An 18,118-nucleotide genomic window follows, 5' to 3' on the forward strand; every position below is an offset into this window, starting at 1 on the left:
CCACGACTTGACCTTGATGTAGCTTTTGTCAGATACTTTGACCCCAAAACATGCACCGACCATATTTATTTGTTACATTCAGTATATATGATTATAAGAAAGCAATTTATAGTTTATTTGTTACATTGGTTTTAGTGTAAAAAAGGCTGCCGGAAAGTGTGACCAATAAGAATTCCGTGAATGTTGAAAAAGCTAATCCGAATAAACTGTGCAATTGAAGAGAAAAAATGCGTTTAAAATGGATATACTCGTGTTCTGGCATGAATTTTGTCAGTGTAATTAACCGTTGCCCTTGTGGCGACTTCACGCTGTCTATAAACGCTTGTAGGTGTAGTTGGGCGCGTTTATAGCCATGATTGAAGTATGAAGTTCCATAATGTTTGGCAACTGTTTCCGCCCTGGTACATGTTTCAGTGCAATTGCGTTGTTATGTTTCGTTCACCAAGCGATATAAACATAACTAATACGCCGGAGCCGCTCACTTTTATTGCAACTTATCAACAAGTCACGCAAACGTCAAGCCCACCCACACAGAGTAGTTTTTTACCACAAAATGCGCCAACCTCAATTTTTGTAAGCCTCTGTCGCACTACGGTGTAGCTGCGGCGTATTTAGCCATCATCCACCAATTGTATCTTTCACTGCTTTGAGCTCCATGACGATTTAACGTTGCACTGCTTTTTTCCACTTGGTGATTGTTTTAGTGCAATAGTGTCGCTATGATATTTTAACCACGACACTGGGTGGCGCCACTTGTTCTCCTGTCGCGCTCTGCTTATTGGACGTTCGGTTAAGTCAAGATCCGTAATATATGTTAGTGACCAATATGTATTGTTGTATAGCGGAGGATATATATATATATATATATATATATATATATATATATATGTATATATTTGCGCGTGTTTGCGAACATGCACTACTTAAATGTCAGGCAAAATGTACAATAACATATCATGTGCAAAAGCAACGACGCAAACATTGTACAAATGACAGATAAAACGAGTTCTCAACACAAAATGTGCAAATTTACACCAACCAAAAATGGAAGAGCGATTTGAGATTTTAGTTTATCAGTTATGTGCTAATATGACTTGGAAAACTACAAGATACAGATATGCTGTGTTAAAACAGCAAACGTTTGTCCGGATTAGGCAAAGATCCGGATTACCCAAGGTTTACTTATGGATATTGTAACATAAATGAATGGAAAGTATAATTATTATTACAGAAAAACTAATTGCATTGACCCAATACATTGCAATATATGGTAAAGCATATAAACATTATATATAGCACATAAACAGTATACAACACATTTCCTAAACTATTTAGATTTTGTGTCTCACTCCAACAAAATTGCCAAAACACAATAAACTTGTTTCTTGAAACTAATGATTAGATAATTTCGGAAAGTACCTGACATCAAGTCACTATAATCTGTTTCAAAATTGTTGGATATGGATGGATAGGAACAAAATGTTTGAAAAGCGGCAACAATAAAAGCGCAGTATCAAAACATTTTGGACAGGTTCACACAAAAAGATGTAAAACAACATGACATTTACAACAACGAAATCTAAGAGTCTTGAAATTTCCTCAACACAACAGCAAATAGAAATATTCGGGTTATTAAACATGCCCTACAAGTTGAGGGTATGTGTTGCACTTGACTTAATGCACAGTGAACAGAAGCACATATGGAAGTTTGCAACTTGTGAAGAGATATGAACAGCAAGTGATGAACTGTACAAGCAACGAACTGAACAACAAGCACCTTTGATAAATTAACAAGGATTTCAATAGAAACAGTTGGAAGACATTGCCGAATGGGGTTTACCAAAAAAATAAAGAAAAATTCGTTCTAATGCCTAGATCAGTGGTTCCCAACCGGGACAAAATTTAAACTTAAAGGGAGAAATTTTCCTTTTAAATAAATGTGGTTTGTGAATACAAGTTTTGAGAATATAACCTGTGAATTTGATAAAAGACCAAATTTTGAATGATCTTTGCATGGTTGAGCAACTACTATGTAGTCTATTGGGGAGGAATACAAATGTTTTGAATTGTTAGGCAAGGAATTAGTTGATTAAGGTTGGGAACCACTGGCTTAGATGATATTAGCAGATTATATTTTTTCTATTATTCTGTTATGGCCTCTTGGCTAACATTTACGAACAAAATTAGATGTAAAATGACTACAAAAGATAACTTTTTAGTTTGGTATCATCACAATAGCAGACTATAAAATGGTAAAATACTTTGTGTTGTAAATGGTGATGTTTTTGATATTAGGAAAACAACTTTACACAAAAGCTAAAAAACCCATAAAATACTGAAAATGTACAACAAAATCACCAAATGAATATGACGAATTATCTGAACATACTGATTGTCATAAGAATTCATGATTGAAGACTAAGATAATACAGATAGTGCCGAATACACACAATACAAAGCCTACTGATGACAATTATGATATGTTTGGATGCAATACTAACAAAAAGCAACTTTAATGGTTTTCAAATTTTGCTTTAGGCAGTTTTCACCCAATTGCACCAAAAAAAACCTGGAAGGAAATAAGTAAATTTCTGAGTTTTGTGTATTGCTGGTTGACAAGGGTTTAGCAAATTACAGAAAACAAAAGCACATTTGCCCTGTAAAATATTTTATGCAAGCTTGTATCTTACAGTTTGATAACATATACATATCAACCACACACATGTAAAACACAATGTTTGCAAGAAGAAACCAAAATGCCATAATTGTGGATTAAAACATTTTGAACAGTCACCACCTATCAAGTGATGTTTTTACTCAGTGGTGGGATTCAGCCGGTTCGCACCGGTTCTACAGAACCGTCTCACAAAATTTTATGAGATCAGCTAACCAGTTAGCATTACTGTTTACTGTCAATGGACTTTTGTAACAAAATCAGCCAAAAAATGGAAGTTTTGTGACAGGACCGACTGACAAAAACTTTGAATCCCACCACTGGCTTTACCCACTTCATGGACTTACTCAAAACATACAACCAAAAATTAGTTCTTTTCTTAAGGTGTATTTGAGCCTTTATGTACTAATGCCTTTGACATCTTTTGAACCTTTATCTTCTGCCACAACATCCTGCCGGCTCTTTTTCAGTTTCAATGTAATCTTTAAGATTAAACTTGTTGTTAGGGTCCCTGTGGGTTCCAATATAGTCTGCAGCAGTCAGTGATTTCTGGAAAAGCTCCTTTGCGACTCCCATAAATGCCACATCAACATTCGAACCAGTTTTTGCACTTGTTTCAAGGAATGCAATGTTGTTTTCTTGTGCTAGTCTTTCACCGTCACGGTAGAGCACCTATATACATAAACAAATAATGCAATTTTATTCAACATTTTAAACACGAATAATTCTTTACAAGAAGCTGTTTTTATATGGGAATAAACACATTTCCAACATTTTTTTTTTGGCAAAACAATTTAAGTGGGCCCAAAAAACACAGAACTTATCAGCATTTAAAACATATATTGTACTTCAGGCTGATGATATACGCATGTTTGGTATTTTGGTTGGATTTTTTCAAATTTTGGTTGGTTTTCATTTTCGTTTTTACTTGTACAAAACTTTTGTTAACATCACCACACTTGAATTTATAATGTGATCTTTTCTTAGGTCTTCAAATCTTAATGAAAAATAAAGATAGCACTTCTGCTAGGGGACTTCAACAAGGGGTGAAACACAAAGTGTAACTGAAGTAGCAAATCATTTCAAAATCACTGAAGCACAGTAAGTTCATGAACAACTTTGCACGCATTGTTTAAAACTAAGATAGTACAACCTTAATTATTTTTTCTTAATATATTACATTTATATGTTTTGGATGAAGCAAAATTATTCGGAAGCTTATAATTGCAAAAGGATACAACTAAGTGTAAAATCAATCAAGGGGCTTTTGAGGTTTTAAAAGTGTTCCAGCTCAATATAAAAGTTTCAAATCATTCATTATTTATATATAATTTGATCGAAATAGAAATCAATTGCTTTTTCTGTAGGGAATATATTTCCAAATGCCCCATTTAAAACCTGCCTTACAGTGACCACAGATGAAAAAATCAATATTTTTGTCAGCTGGACAATTGATATTGAACTGTTATGGCAGAGAAAAACAGAAATGCTTTGAAAGGCTTTTTGAGTATTGTTAATCCCTCTTCAATAAAATTTCTATCAATTCACAAACAGGTAAAACTTATTCTATTCGAGTTATAGTTAACAGTGACACAAAAATATGTACAATACTATTTTATTTAAAATGTGTTTACACAAAAATTAATCATATCATATATAAAAGTTACTCATTTTTCACTAGTTAGTTAAATATTTGCTATTTTTGGTCTTTATTACGGATATTTTTATGTAGGCAAGTACCAAAATATAGGGGTACGAGTCATTAGACTATTTTAACAATAGATGTATCTATAAATACGCATAAGGTAGACATAATGTTACAAATATTGCAAAAAGTCTACATGTACAAACTATTGAGTAATGTTTGCTGTGTTCAAAAATATCACATATCTATACAATGGGCGTTTATACAAACAAAACTACTTCAAGCATATTTGTGATACTAGAGTAGTGACGCGTTAAAAGGGAGTTGTTTGAACAAGCGGCATCCCACTGCTTAGACTTCAACCATGTGTGGAATGAAACATATCACGTTTGAAAAGGAATTAACAAAAATGTGTATACATACATGTTGAAAAAATTGTAGTTTGGATGATGATATTTTCTGTGCAATTAAATCAATATTTTTGCTTAAAAAAAATTGAATTGCAATAAATGTGAAAAATTGTTCATTCAAACGTAACTCAAACTCTCAGTTTTGTGTAAAATTGTGACCAAGCTACCCCCCTAAAAAATGAAAATAACAACAAACGTTGCCAACAATATGCAAATAACATGTACTTTTTGCTTCCAGCTGGAGTATTGATTTATAATCTCCCTCCCCCTACATTTTGATTTAATTCTCTCAAGCATGAGATAGTATAACCATGGCTAAAAATTGATAATTTAACAATTTAGTTTGGTATTTCTGACTGCCACAACACAAGTTTGTTAATATACTTTCTGTTTATTAAAAGTTGGAACTCAATGCCAAAACTTACTTCACGTTTTGCTGAACAATCTGATTTATTTCCAACCAGCATTAAGGTGACTTTGGGTGCCGCATGTCTTCGTATGTCACTCATCCAGCCCATGACATTTGAAAAGGAAGCAGCATTGCAGATATCGTAGACAAGGATTAGGGCATGTGCGTCACGGAAAAATCCATGGGTCATACTGCGAAACCTTTCTTGACCTAAGTCGGACAAACATATTATTCAGCAACATGGGATAACCATTTCTGTGGGCACCTTTTTGTAATTGATTACCAGTATACTACAAAGCTGACATGTGCAGCATACAAGGCAGGCAATGGTGTTTGTGATTCTGCTTTTGATGGGTTCACTGCTAAGCCTGCATAGCTCAGTTGATAGAGTGCGAGTCCCGGAAAGACTCCTGTCATTGGTTTAAATCCCACAGATTTTTTAGCCTACGCCTTGTCATATGGGAATGCTGATTTGACCAGCTGATTCAGTATGACGCCTTCAATGGGCCTGGCTTACTGTGATTACCGGTATAGTTTTACAGACTATATTTATTTAGATTGGTGCTCTAGCAACTTTCACCACAAATAAAATTATTTAATTCAACTATACTTATACCTGCTGTGTCCCATATCTGCAATTTGATTCGTTTGTCCTCCACTGTAACAATTTTATTCTTGAAATCAACACCAACAGTTGAAATAAAATTGCCACCTAGGAATCCGCCGTCTTTGTAACGGACAAGTAAACAAGTTTTTCCCACACCAGAATCTCCAATTAACATGACCTAAAACAGTTTCACAAATTATGAATTTTTAGAACTTTTTGTGTATTTTTGGTACATTTGGTACATCTGGAACCATGGTTTTGACGCGCGACCCAAAACAGCGAGGCAACAAATTTTACTACACCAATGAAAGAGAAAAAAATTGTGCAAGAAAAAATAACAACCACCTGCCATATGTAACATACGATATGACAGATATTATACCAAGTCAGAATACAGTTCCAAAGCGGCACATGGCTTATTTTAAATGTTACACTTTTGTCAACTTGTATCATTTACCTTGAAGGTGAGATCAAATTCAGTCGATGACCTGGACTTCGGAAGTCCATTATTTCTGCTTCGACCATTCATTGGTGTCAGTCAATTTGTTTTTCACTTGATTAATTCCACATTGAAAGGTTTAACATACACAGTATGACAGCATTTAAATCATGATGTAGTATCACTTCCCAAAGAAAAGAAACATATGTTAATATACAAAAAACACATACTAAAAAGTAGCGTAAATACAAGCAATATTGCTTTTAAAGTTACACGAAAACGTTTTATTTTTCTAAAAAGACAACGTTTAATTTGTTTTTGGTCTAATAAGCCTTCTAAAAGCTAGGTCTGTTAAAAATCACATTAGCGTCTAACACAACAATTAACCAACAAATATTAAGCTTTATCATGCTATCTGCAAAAAACTATATATAGCTGAAACAACTACTTTTCTAGTTAAAAGCCATTTCCGCATGAAAACCGCTCTGACAAAAATGCGGAAAACGCAGCATTCTAAAAAGATTCACCATCTCTGACGTATTTACCGCTATCAAATTAACCGTCACGGCTGACTGCGTTTTGCGCTTCGCTTGTTGCCTAGGCGCTAAACAAGCGTAGCATTTTGTCACCACTTCCGAAGAAAAAATAATGTACAAACATTTTGTTCAACTACTATTTGGTTTAACTTTAAATACAGTGGTGGTATTCAGCCGGTTCGCACCGGTTCTGTAGAACCGTCTCACGAAATTTTATGAGATCAGCCAACCGGATAGCATTACTGGTTACTGTCAATGGACTTTTGGCAACTGAACCGGCTAAGATGTATGACTTTTTTCATAGAACCGGCTGACAAAAAAAGTTTGAACCCCACCACTGTATAAATATGCTCATTGTTTAATGTTTGGGCTTCAGCCGTTTTTCCAATGCTTTGATAATTAGGTAACTAGATGCAATGCACGGATTCTATTAAGCCCGGTTGTCACCAAAATGTTACATGATTGAGTTCAGAGAAGTTTATTTTGCTTGTTTAAAGAAAACATAGCGACACAATTGCACTAAAACATTCACCAAGACAGAAATAGCTGCGCAACGTTGGGACGTTACGAAGCGCGAAATAGTGGGTATAGCACAATAGGTGAATGGCCTACAGTTTTTACGCGCTTTTATTACTGAGCAATTAGGGTAGTTTACATGCTTTTTAGTTGTTTCGAAGTGTCAAATCTCAGTTAAGTTGTATACGAACGACATGCATATCCAAGATACAAACCAAAGGTTTTATTTAGGTTGGCTAAAGTTCGACCTGTAAGTTTGTCTACTTTCCCACCAAACATGCGGAGACAAATATATTCGCGGTTTCAGGGTACACTGGTATAATTGCCGTATTTTGCCCGTGTGCTTTAACATATGGCTTCTCATGCCATAAACCGGTCAGTGGTATTGCTATAAAAGAGGCCTGTTACGTGAAAATTGGTTGCGTTGTTAAGTAGGTTAAGAAAATATCATTGGTCTTTAAAGATTTAACGTTGCAGCGGCTTCTTAATTTATTCCTGTTGGTTTGTCTGTTATAATTCCTTGGTAATCAAAAGCAAATTTCAAATCTTTTCTGTTACTAATTGCATATTTCTCAAGGGCTAAACCAGTTCACACTGCAAATTTGCAACACATATCTTGTATTGGAATTAAATCTGCATACATTACATGTATAAACTCTTTAAAATGAACAAAAACGAAAAAATTGTGCAAAAGTTTTGACTTAAAATAGAGAAATTTAATTGTGGCCGCTTTATTATTTCAATGCAATTAAAGCATGTTCAATAATTTAGCATAATGGGTATAATCCACTAAAAGTTGTACACCCCTGACTTAAACGGTACATATTTTACTAAACAGGAATGTAAGACATATAGGCTATATAAGCTACTGGTGCCAAGCATAAAATAGTAATTGTATTTAGTGTATCCTAGAAAAGCTCCATAAACTTAATACATGTAAAACATTTGAGGTATTACTGGGATTTCAGCCCACTTTGCTTGGTTTTTGAATAAGCATGTTTGTAAAAGTTAACAAAGAGAACAAATTGCGAAATTGCATAGAAAATCGACATAATGTTGATCCAATCAGGAAAGTCGCAGTCAACACAGAAATTCACTGTTGAATGCGCTAAAATGGTGACGAATTGTATCTGAAAAACAAAACGAATACAAACAGACGAAAAATACACCATACCTCACGTCAGCGGTACATTATAAATTTCGATAAGTGGCACAAAGAGCACGAACAGCTGGTTGAAACTGAACGTAGCCTACAAACATGACTTTGTTGCCAGCAAATAAGGGGCAAAATGAGAATCTAGTTCGCCCCAGTAATTAAAATGACCGCACAAGAAAAATGCATTAACTTTAAAGTTGGTTTTAAAATAGCACCCTTAATTTTTCTAATAATGTTTGACATAATCTACTATGTTTGTGTAAGGTATATTTACGTTTTAGAAAGACTAAATATTCTTACAAGTTGCAGAGTAGTGAGATATTTCTTCCACCAGAGGTGTTTTCTTACTTCAGGACCGAAAGCCGACAGCAAATAGTACAAATACATTATAACGTGGATGAAAGAGTTGGCAGCGCAGATCAAGAAAACTGAAAAGGGTAGGGTTGTTAAAAAACTTATACGACTTGTAGCGCAACATTTAGCCCTATAAGGCGTGGCACATTAAAAAATTATAGTTTTGTTCGGGCACACTTTGTAGATGAATACGCACAAAAATGTTGAAAGAAAACAATTTACTGTGTTGGGCAGACTGCGTTTGTTCACAAATAAGATCAAAACTAAGTTGTAACGTTGAAAGTGTTATATGACTATGTTGGTTGTCAATTTCAAGGGCGGATTAGGGTCGTATGGAGCCTCTAGATGAAACTTGAAGGGTTTCCTATACTTATAGGCAGGTTTTTTTTAAGGTTTGGTTTGGGTAACCGCTAAGTAGTTTTAAGAGACCGCAAGTGTTTCATTTAAATACCAAAAAATAGCCATATTTGCTTAAACGAATTATTTATTAGGCTACTGGCAAATTTTGGGAAACCGCTGGAGAAATGTCGTTAGTAGGGCAAAAACGCAATAAAACATAGGGATTGGGGGGGCATGGTTAGGCTATAGCCCAGCAGCCGTCACCCCATAAGTCCGCCAAAGGTATTTGTCGTGTTATGAGGTAAACAGAAATGATCTAATTAGGATTGGAAACGTTTGTTTAATGCTAAAATCAGTTAGTTTTCGTGCAAAAAAAATATATTTCGCTTATACAAGAATCTTCAGTGTCTTATTGAAAAGTATAAGAATTGACTTGTCCATTATAATAGAACATTGTTTATTAATTTTTTACCTTGACCCCCTCCGACGTATTTTACTCCCAGCCACCCGTTAAATGCCATCGTAAGATGGTGGTAAACATGCAGGAAGGTCACTTGACAAAACTTCTTGCGAAGTACGAAGAAAACCGTGTCAAGCATCTCAACAAACTTGGTGAGGTAGTAAATCCAAATAACCCGTGCCATCTACGCAATAACAAGGTTCTGTATCCAAAGTTAAACAAGAAAAATAACGGCCCAAATCGACGTAAAAAGCGATATGCTTTATTAATCAAACGTTTCGCACTTTTATTATTTATCTTTTACTTGACTCAAGTGGTTACAAATGGTTGCAACCAATGTGGCCCCTCATATTACTGATGATGGCATGAGCAATTGCCGAAACGTTTCAATACCAAAGCATGTCGCTTTTTTATATATTTAGGCCGTTTTTTCATTAAACTTATAAATAGATCCGTATCTAGTGTTCCGAAGGTTTTGTAAATTAACACAAAGGATGCTTATTTCGATTTGCTTGTTCGAAACGCAAGGTTGTATTTAGTATTTGGTGAACCAGGTTTGTGAAGTATTTTTAGCAATAAATTGTGCAAGGGCACCATGAAGGCTTTGACTGAAGTCGAAAAACTTCTAACCGACTAACACAACCCATCAGTTAACAACTTTATTGAAATGGCTGGACTTTGTAGCGAACCTGCGTTAAAAGTGTTAAGTGTTAAAGAGGCAATTCGTGCGTCTTACAGCAACTAATTACATGTTTTTCTGCGTCAATACCGTACATACATCGGCATATTTAAAGTAGGTCTATACTGCAATAAATAATGATCAGCGCACGATAAGCTGTTACAGATTTTTTTATGGTCCTGGTTTTAACGTGTAACTGCTGTGACTCGAGCGCAAACTTCAAAATCCGGAAGTATGTTTCCGGTTGTTTACAGCTGTCGCATTCAACAAAACATTATCGCGGTAATTCCATCACAAAAATGGTGTATTACCTCCCATGACGACATTTATTTTACAGCCCATTAAGACATTTATTTTTAACAGCAGTGCTGCAAAATTTAAAAAATTATGAGCCAAGCCTAAAAATGGGCAAGTTTTTGCTGTTAAGTCGCAATAAAATTCTGCGATGAATTTTTTAAACAAGTCAACTTTTAAACGAGCCATTGCAAGGTGTTTTAACAGCTAGAATGATTTCAGTTATTGTACAAATCACACGGGTGTGAACATAACAACAAAGTATTTCAACATATAGTTATAGGGAACATAGCCTAAAGTTGAAATCAAAGACGTTTTCAACTTACCCTTAACGCAAGCGGACTGTTGGAAAAGTCCACTGGTTGACACACGAAGCTGTAGCCGGAAAGATACGCCACCGTAACACACTGAAATTCAAACACAGATTAAGAAAAATAATATTGGTGGGTAAAAAATCTATCCCTCCAACAGTAGGCTTGTAAATGTCAACGACAGCTGTGTATAACCTGTTTAAACAGCAACACTGAAGTAGCAACGTTTCTTACTCAAAATAAGCCTAAAACGGAGATATATATATATATTTCCCCTGTTAAGGCATCGTCAGTATTTAAAAAATCTTATTCAAATAGAGTCAAAATTGTGTTTAAAAGAAGATTGTTTGAAGCCTGCTGCAGATTAACACTGAAATAGTTGTTCGCCAGAAATGAAGCATGAAATAATCTTTCAAAAGACATGTGTTTTACACATACATTCTTAAATCATTCAAAATTTTCAATTATAATCTATTCACCTCGTAAACGGTGTAAGCAGACACAAGAACCATCACCATATTGTAAGCCATCAAAACTTTTTTGAACTCGAACGCCGGGCGTTTTTCCATGAATTTCTTGCAGTTCACGCAAAACCACAGATAAACTGCCAACACCATCACAACACTCCATGGCCCTTCCACCATAAACCAGTCTTTTGTACGTTCATCTGCAACACAACAGTGAAGCTATTCAATACATAAGATACCATATCTGTTACGTATTCTTCGACGTTTCCAAATTACGAATTATTGTAGCAAAAAAGATCATGACGTGTGTTTTGAGACACTTTTAGTTTGCGCCAGTGGTTTCAAACCTTCTATCATTAACTTATATTCCCAGAGCTAAGATATCTATTTACAAACACATAAATTTCTCGCCTGAAGTTTTAAATTTCCTCCCCAGTTGGGAACGACTGACTTACGCTTAATATTTGGGTTCACACAAAAAAGGTAACACTGAACTGTAGGCCTACAGGAGTTTTTTCTCTGGACAGCTTTATTTACTTACTTTTATGTCGAATAGAGAGGTTTTTGCTTAGATTTTTTTTAACACTGTGAGATGACTTACCCGGTTTTCGGTCATGAAAGTTCTGTAGTAGATAATTCACAGTGTTCCACATGGTGGCAGTCAATCTGATTTTGAATTATCTAAACCAAACCTAAAATATGACACTGGTTACTGGTTTGGCCGATGTTATGTATTGGAAGAATTTTGAAGAAAAACGAAGACGTTCAAAATGTTGGACGATAACGTTTGCACCATTTTTACTGAACTTTTTAAATGATAGCACATTCGTGACTGTTGTAGCGTTTTGCAAAACGTTTAGTCAATGTTTTCGCTGCAATTTTAGGAAGCACTTTAGAGCAACTACGTGCTCTTAGTCGTTATAAAACATATTTTTTGAAGGACTGTTGTTCAAACAAGCGCTGACAGCGATAGTTGAGTGATTTTTTTTTCAAAAACCTCATTGTTACGCCTTTTTAGATGACCCGCAATTCTTTAAAAAGCAGAAATGCCAAAACCACAATAGACAACCAGCAGCAACGTTTTTCTGATTTAAAGCAACAATAGTAATGCTTAATTGCACACCAGTTAAATCAATAAGACTCCTCAGATCGAAAATAGTAGGCGCCACAGGGCTCTGTTTTGCGATACTCCGGCTGTTGCCTACACCCTTTCCATTAAGCCTTTTGGACCCTGGTTGCAAACTGCATTGAAATATAGCAATGCGACCAAGTATTGAAGAAAAACTTTTTACGAACACGACTTGTTAGATTACAGCCTGTATGGAAAACATGTTATGTCTCAGCGAAGAGGTTTATGAGAAACCTACATCCTTCCTGACAATCTGGTTGCAGACGCATCAACGCATGGAGATTACGCGGTAAGGTAATTCACGTAAGTTATAAATAAACAGCTAATTTTCCCTAACTCCTTATAAAAACCTTTACCGTAAAAATATAAACTATTTCCCTACATTAAATATACAGGTTTGTAGAGCTCTTCAGGTAATTACGCATACAGTGCTATTTAGGCTACCCTGATGATGACGACCTGTAAAGGACGTCGAAACGTCGGAATAGAAATGCATTTGCCTGAAAAGCTCTATAAACTTGATATTATGCCTGGCAGCAAACGCTTACATACAGATATACAGTTTGTTTTAACCGGTATAGCTAATGCCTCATAGGCTAGGCTAAACATAGGTGGTTGCTACCTACAAGCTGACAATACCATATAGCAGAACCCACGTGTAACGTATGGCTTTCTTTTCGACAAGGTTTAAGCCGGTAAAAGAGTGTTACGGCCCGATGACGCTGCTTACACTGACATTTTGTCCAGTGTTAGTCAGCAGTTTTATACGGCGTCTCCTCGTATAGAGTTGTTCGTTATGCAACCACGTTAAACACACTTAAGATTACTTAGGCCTATATACAGCCATTATCCTTTGTGTCCTCAATGGGCGAATCGTTTTTTATTTGCTTAATATTAGAAAATGAAAGGCTCGTAAAGCGACTTTTAAAAGTAAAATCCCTCATTTGGCAAAAATATAACAACCTTTTTTACTTCAAAATGACATACCGAAGATTTGGAATTGTTTCGAGCCAAAACTACAGTTTTGCCGTAATTAAACTATGTACTTATTCTATCTCTGCATTTAAAACAATACCACTAATTTCGTTTTGTCGAAAATGTTTCGCAGTGTATTGAAGTGTGTGGACTTTTCAATATTCCTAAATAATACTGCTTTTACCAAAGTCAACATCAAGCCTAAACTGCCTGCAAAATGCGATAAAACGTGTCTGGCCTTATGTACGAAGCCTCATTTGAAAGACGACACAAGGGCAAAAGACAAAGCGAGTGCTTTGTTTTATTGTTCAAACCACTGAACTGTAATTCAATACAAGGAACAAGCAAGACCAAAAGACAACATTGAAAAGAGCCATGAAATTTTCAGGGGTTTTTGATACATTTTTTTGCTTTCGTTGTGTTTGTAATTCACTAAATGCCAAATGTTGTAATTACGTTTGCTACTTATCACGTATAAAACACAGTTATTTTATTAACTTCAATTTTAAAGGTCCATACGAGTTTTTGAACTTTATTAATATTGTTTGTAGTTTGCAAATTGAGCTGCTAATTCTATTGTCTTTTTTTATTTATAAATTTGCATTCAGGAATTTTTTTATAACACCACATTTTCACCACTAAACAAGAAATATTTGCCGTTTCCACAATCTACCATCTTTTGTTGTAGTTGTAGTGGTTGTTGTTGGATCCACCTGATTTTGAGGAACCGGATCCACCACGTCCAGATTTGGAAGAACCGGATCCTCCGCGTCTTCCTGATTTCGAGGAACCGGATCCCCCACGTCTTCCTGATTTCGAAGAACCGGATCCCCCACGTCTTCCCGATTTCGAGGAACCGGATCCACCACGTCTTCCTGATTTCGAGGAACCGGATCCACCACGCTTGCCTGATTTTGATGAACTGGAGTTACTGCTCTTTCCTGATTTCGAGGAGCCCTTCTTTGGCGATTTCGAAGATTTGGAGCTTTTGCTAGATTTGGATGATTTGGAGCTTTTGCTGGAACTGCTGCTACTTGAGGATGAAGAAGAGCTAGAATCCGAACTGCTGTCAGATGAGGAATCGCTAGAATCGGATGAATCATCGTCATCGTTGCTCGGTCTTGGCGACTGAACTGGATTGCTTAGTCGGGGTGGGGAACATACTGCAAGATATAAAACGGGAGTTAACGAAAAACAAGTTGCAGTGAGCAGTAGTATTGGTGGTGTAGACCGGGCTCTCCAAAGTCTAATCATTTTTTCCCGCTAAATATTCGATTTAGGGGCCTCAGGGATGGACAAGATTAAGCTAGTCTTGTAAAAGCGTCGAGTCAATAAATGATAAGCTGCAGACAGCGCATCACAGGCTAGTCTTGCATACAGTTTGGAATGTTTGGAGTTGATAGACACAGTGGATACGTTTTTTTGATAAGGTGTTATCACTAAGTTCAAGTATTAGTGGTAAAGGCCGGTTGATTCCGCCAAAAAGCTCGGCGCCCAAGTGGCTTGACAAGAAGTTTTGTCAAAATTGGTTAAAAAACGCCTAAAAACATGCCATACCAAATCAGGAAGTAGGCTACACCTTACTAAAAAAACGTTTTACTTTAAAATCAGCAAAACCAAAAAAGAAAGGCAATCAGTTTATTAAAATTAACTTGATTTTGTATCCAGCAATTGCCTTAAAAATGACTCAACCAAGTGTTAAAACGAAGACGAACCTTTGATTTCGAAGGATGAACAACGTGTAATACCAATCCGGTACAAAACTTTTCGCCATCGCATTTTGCAGTAGGAGTTATATGGTCTACATTGCTGGTACCGTTTACAAGTTCCCCAACCGCCCCATCGGGATGTGACGCATCGAACTGCAATAAATAAAATATAACTTGACGTTGAAGTACCGTGGTTAATGTAATTTAATGACATTTTCGTTAAGATATAGATATAAGCAGTGATCATTAAGTTTTGGTTCAATTACCTGCTTTTTATACACCATAAAATTCAAGCTTATTGTGTTTAACACATGGATTTGGAAAAAATATGCTCGCAAGTTGTTTGCTTTAAAATTTAATACGAAATAGCGTTAAAAAATAAACTATACTTTTAGTTAGCAGTCCAAATAGAAAAGTTGTTTCATTTCAGGCCTAACAGTTTAAAACGAGTTATAACGTCGGCTGCAATGAATTTGGTAAAATTTAAAGAACAATAATTGTAAGAAATAAAGTTTTTTAACAAACCATCCGATGAACTGAGACTTCTTGTCGATTCCACGACGGCGATTCCAATTAAAGCCAAAGCTGCAATAAGCAAAAGACGCGCCATGACCAAATTCCAATGGACTTGGGTTTAACTGCAGTAGGAAGAAGCTGAATCAAGAAAATATGATTTTTTTAATCCCAAGCGCTGGGTTTTATAGAGTAGAACTCCAAACAAGGGACGCTGATTGGTCAGGCAATTATGCACGGCAACCGGCTTTCATGTGAGCTAGCGCCGTGGGCCGTGGGGTCATTAAATGTGCGTGCGTGGCAGAATTGAGCGTTTAGCTTAAATCACTACAGTATTGGTGCACGTTCCAGGCTAATTAAAATGATTATTGACGTCGCTGATTGTTGATACTGAAGCCTCGAACTCGTCGCTACACATGTTTGTTTGTTAAACGCTTAATTACTCTAGCTTCATTTCGTCATGAGTAGCACGATTTGCAAAAGTTTGTTTTCGTTGCAAACTTGAAATTCCTTTGACATTTTAGCTCAGCGTGTTTCGACAGCCAAAATGTAGTTTAATTGCGGCTTCATTATTGACTTAATGTGGTGGCTTTTATGCGTTACAACTTCAATTTGTAGTGCTCTACATCATCGAAAGTACTTTCTCGTGGCTGTACACAATGAGCAGTGCTAAACTGCTTTCGTTTCGTTTTGTAATTATCGATTTGTTTGCCTTAGCATAAAGAATTATGTTTTTGCACTGCCATATTGTCTAAACTAGGCGATTTAAAATTTACAAAATTTCATTTCCCAGGCAATTTTGATGCAAAGGTTGTTTTGTTTGTTAACTAATATTTATACATGACACATTGTACGCTATATAGTTTTGCACATACGCCAGCTGCCTTGGATCAGCAACATTTTGTGGAAAACGACAGATGATTGCAAAGCAGTGCATTATAAAAAAAATTGGTCTCTTTATTTTCAGCGATTGGCGTATATCCAGGGAGAAAGGGGCTTAAACCCCCTTACCCTTAATTAAGTTACTATAACATGAGAACTCAAATCACAACAGTTTGCTTAATTCCGAAAGATGGCGCAAACGCAGTTACTTTATAGTGATAGGGAAATAAAGGTTTATGAACTAAATTTTAGGTTTAGTATTGTTATTCGTATCACAAAACCTTTATGTTTTACCCAACCCTAATAAGCCTAACCGTCAGCATTTCTTACAATGCTTTTAAATAATAATCGTTTATGCCCGTTGAGTGACCCATTGGTATTTTGCAAACTTTTGTAAATGAAATAAACTGTTGCTGCCAGGCATAATGTATTAACGAATATGTGCCTCTTTCAGTAGTTTTTACTATAACAAGCCGACGTTTCGACGTCCGATACGAGACACCACAAAGTATGTTTTGTGAATTAGGTTCTCACGTTAGAATTCTCACCACAGTGTTGTAAACGGGCCAGAAACTTGAGCCCGAACCCGAAAGTAGCCTAACCCAGTGCTCTTCAACCGGTGTAGGGTGCACCAAAATATGCATGGGGTGTACCAGTACGAAAAGGTATACAAGGGTGCATCACGAACTTTTAATGAACCATTACTCTTTGACTTTCAAGATATTAGAAAAAAGATGTAGGTTTCAACTTATGCATAACCCAGGTAAACTTTTTCGATGATTTATCCCCGTGTCTAATGTGATAGTGGCTGTGTTACATTCGGGTGATGTTAGGATATCGAGTGTTGGTTTTTTCGCTGATGTTTCATAGAAAATTGGCGAACATATGGTTGGAGTTAACTGACAAGATGATATGCATAACGATTTTTCATATCGCTTTTTATCTCAGTTTACCTTTTAAGTAAACAGGGTGCATGAGTTCGTCACAACGACTTTAAGGGTTCACCACACCAAAAAAGGTTGAAGAGCACTGGCCTAACCTGCAAGTCCGAAACCCGGCCCGAACCCGAATCGTTTTTGGGAAGCCCGTTTAGGCCCGAAAGTTTGACAGGCCTGTACATTGAAGCCTCAGGAAAAACCAAGACAACAAACACAATAAACAATTGGTGTTAAACAAGGCGTTTAGGGCTGTTTGAAATTAGGTCAGGACCAGCAACGGGCTACTTGCCGACACAAAGTGCAAAGTCAGGCCCGAATCGAGTCCGTTTTTTAAGAAATCCAAGCCCGAACCCGACTCGACTTACAACTCTGCCTTACCATATCCGTTGCACATCTAAGGTATACCCTGCTGGGGACTTTTGTTTAATTAACTGGCCTATATAGCCAAACATTTTAAACTGGTTACCCTGGTTCCTGACAGACCCTCTTTTTTCAACAAATCTTACATCACAATTTCTGTATTTCAATATTTTTGTTGCGTTTTGCAAGTGTTGGGCAAAAATATCGATTGTTTTTGCATCTTGTTTTAATTTTTGAAACCTATTGTTGTTTTTCCAGCGCCAATTAAAGTGTTTTTTCTAACACAAATTATTGTAAGTGCACTTGGTTTTATTGT

At 36.2% G+C, this 18,118-nt stretch overlaps 3 protein-coding genes across 4 annotated transcripts; all 3 read right to left on the reverse strand.

The window, feature by feature from the left end:
* Window positions 1-810: 810 nt before the first annotated feature.
* Window positions 811-6,387, reverse strand: LOC145238421 (ras-related protein Rab-37-like). Its single transcript, XM_080101574.1, has 4 exons — window positions 6,203-6,387; window positions 5,755-5,923; window positions 5,155-5,348; window positions 811-3,346 (listed from the first exon to the last, which is right to left on the reverse strand). Exons 1-4 carry the CDS (start codon window positions 6,272-6,274, stop codon window positions 3,107-3,109), a joined length of 675 nt encoding a protein of 224 aa, XP_079957700.1. The 5' UTR covers window positions 6,275-6,387; the 3' UTR covers window positions 811-3,106.
* Window positions 6,388-7,837: 1,450 nt separating this feature from the next.
* On the reverse strand, window positions 7,838-12,009 carry LOC145238420 (very long chain fatty acid elongase 4-like). Of its 2 annotated transcripts, none has more exons than XM_080101572.1 (6): window positions 11,898-12,009; window positions 11,309-11,496; window positions 10,845-10,925; window positions 9,558-9,729; window positions 8,693-8,820; window positions 7,838-8,366 (listed from the first exon to the last, which is right to left on the reverse strand). In XM_080101572.1, the coding sequence occupies exons 1-6, from the start codon at window positions 11,947-11,949 to the stop codon at window positions 8,190-8,192; spliced, it is 798 nt and encodes a 265-aa protein (XP_079957698.1). In that variant the 5' UTR covers window positions 11,950-12,009; the 3' UTR covers window positions 7,838-8,189. The 2 variants fall into 2 exon arrangements, with proteins under 2 accessions (XP_079957698.1, XP_079957699.1); XM_080101573.1 differs by having other exon boundaries at window positions 8,274-8,366; window positions 8,667-8,820.
* Window positions 12,010-13,705: 1,696 nt separating this feature from the next.
* LOC145238595 (uncharacterized) lies at window positions 13,706-15,787 on the reverse strand. The gene is made up of 3 exons (XM_080101811.1): window positions 15,635-15,787; window positions 15,116-15,262; window positions 13,706-14,563 (listed from the first exon to the last, which is right to left on the reverse strand). The coding sequence occupies exons 1-3, from the start codon at window positions 15,717-15,719 to the stop codon at window positions 14,070-14,072; spliced, it is 726 nt and encodes a 241-aa protein (XP_079957937.1). The 5' UTR covers window positions 15,720-15,787; the 3' UTR covers window positions 13,706-14,069.
* Between the last annotated feature and the right edge of the window lie 2,331 nt (window positions 15,788-18,118).

The sequence above is a fragment of the Phallusia mammillata genome, chromosome 7 (genome assembly GCF_965637545.1).
Source record: "Phallusia mammillata chromosome 7, kaPhaMamm4.hap1.1, whole genome shotgun sequence".
In the NCBI taxonomy this organism is placed as follows: domain Eukaryota; kingdom Metazoa; phylum Chordata; class Ascidiacea; order Phlebobranchia; family Ascidiidae; genus Phallusia; species Phallusia mammillata.